Raw genomic sequence first — 1,630 nt, forward strand, 5'->3', positions numbered from 1 at the left:
CCCACCCCGAGTGTCCCTGTCCCTTGTCACCCACCCTGTCCTTGTCCCCCTCCCCCCTCCCCGGGGTCTGCGTTTTTGGCAGAGTCCCCCCAAAAGTGTGTGCCCCTCCCATGGGTGTCGTCCCCAGTGTCCCCAACCCAAGGGACCGAGGCACGATGTGGCTTGATGTCCCCAATGTCCCTGACCTGAGTGATGGAGACATCGTGGCTCGACGGCCCGATGTCCCCAGCGTTCCCAACTCACGGGGCTGAGGCACAATGTGGCTCGATGTCCCCAGTGTCCCCAACCCAAGGGATGGAGACATGCCATGACCCGATGTCCCCAGTGTCCCCAACCCAAGGGATGGAGACATGCCATGACCCGATGTCCCCAGTGTCCCCAACCCAAGGGACGGAGACATGCCATGGCCTGATGACCCCGATGTCCCCAACCCGGGGGACATGGGCACCCATTGCCCAAAGCCATTGGGCTGGGACAGGTCATGGCTCGATGTCCTCAATATCCCAAAGTCCCCCAAGTCCCCCAAGGGACCGTGAGACGTCATGGCCTGATGTCCCTGGTGTCCCCAATGTCCTCAACTTGAGGGACTGAGACACATCGTGGCTCAGTGTCCCCAGTGTCCCCAACATCCCCAGTGACCCTGACATCCCCAGTGTCCCCAGTGTCCCTAACATCCTCGATGTCCCCAACGTCCCCAACGTCCCCCACCCAAGGCATCGAAATACGTCGCAGCGCGATGTCACCGAGCCCGAGGGACTGAGACTCGTCACAACTCGACATCCCCAACGTCCCTGAGGGACGCGGGCACCTCGTCACCGCTGTGACCCAAGGGACCGAGACCCAGCACGGCTCGATGTCCCCAAAGTGTCCCCGAAGGATGTGGACACCGCCTGAAAGGACTGAGACATGTCACAGCCCGACGTCCCCAATGTCCCCGAGGGATGCGGGCACCTCGTCATTGCCTCGGCTAGAGGGACTGAGACACACTGTGGCTTGATGTCCCCAATGTCCCCAAGGGACGTGGGACCTTGTCATCACCCTGGATCAACAGACTGAGACACATCGTGGTCTGATGTCCCCAGTGTCCCCAACCCAAAGGACTGAGACCTGTCATGGCCCAATGTCCCCAACGTCTCTGATGTCCCCAAAGGATGTGGGACATCTTCATCACCCTGGATCAAGGGATGGAGACCCACCACAGCCTGGTGTCCCCAACGTCCCCAATGTCTCCAATGTCCCTGAAGGAGGTGGGACACCGTCATCACCCCGGCTCAAGGGATGGAGACCCACCACGGCCTCATGTCCCCAACGTCTCTGATGTCCCCGAAGGATGTGGGACATAGTTATCACCCCCGCTCAAGGGATGGAGACCCACCACAGCCCGACGTCCCCAACGTCCCCAACACCTCCGATGTCCCCGAAGGACGTGGGACATTGTCATCACCTTGACTCAAGGGATGGAGACCCCACCACGGCCTGATGCCCCCAACGTCCCCACCGCGAGGAGCCCCCACCCGGCCTGATGCCCCCAACGTCCCCACCACGAGGGACTGGCCCCCGTTGTCCCCAACGTCCCCCCCGTCTCCCCACCCGAGGGACGGAACCGCATGGTGGCCCGACAGCCCCCGTG

At 62.3% G+C, this 1,630-nt stretch overlaps 2 protein-coding genes across 2 annotated transcripts in view; one reads left to right on the plus strand and one right to left on the minus strand.

Annotated features, from left to right (window-relative positions):
- The window catches only part of LOC103904118 (uncharacterized transmembrane protein DDB_G0289901), a 4,292-nt gene extending 4,090 nt beyond the window's left edge, over positions 1 to 202 (minus strand). Inside the window, exon 1 of the mRNA XM_019473790.1 lies at positions 186 to 202. Coding sequence (XP_019329335.1) covers positions 186 to 202 — 17 coding nt within the window. The remainder of the gene's footprint in view (positions 1 to 185) is intronic.
- A 196-nt stretch (positions 203 to 398) lies between these two features.
- Positions 399 to 1,630, plus strand: part of B4GAT1 (beta-1,4-glucuronyltransferase 1) — a 6,225-nt gene continuing 4,993 nt past the window's right edge. The window contains exons 1-2 of the mRNA XM_019474053.1: positions 399 to 532; positions 1,245 to 1,426. Of these exons, the coding sequence (XP_019329598.1) occupies positions 399 to 532; positions 1,245 to 1,426 (316 nt within the window). The remainder of the gene's footprint in view (positions 533 to 1,244; positions 1,427 to 1,630) is intronic.

The sequence above is a fragment of the Aptenodytes forsteri genome, unplaced genomic scaffold (genome assembly GCF_000699145.1).
Source record: "Aptenodytes forsteri isolate BGI_AS27 unplaced genomic scaffold, ASM69914v1 Scaffold890, whole genome shotgun sequence".
Taxonomy (NCBI): domain Eukaryota; kingdom Metazoa; phylum Chordata; class Aves; order Sphenisciformes; family Spheniscidae; genus Aptenodytes; species Aptenodytes forsteri.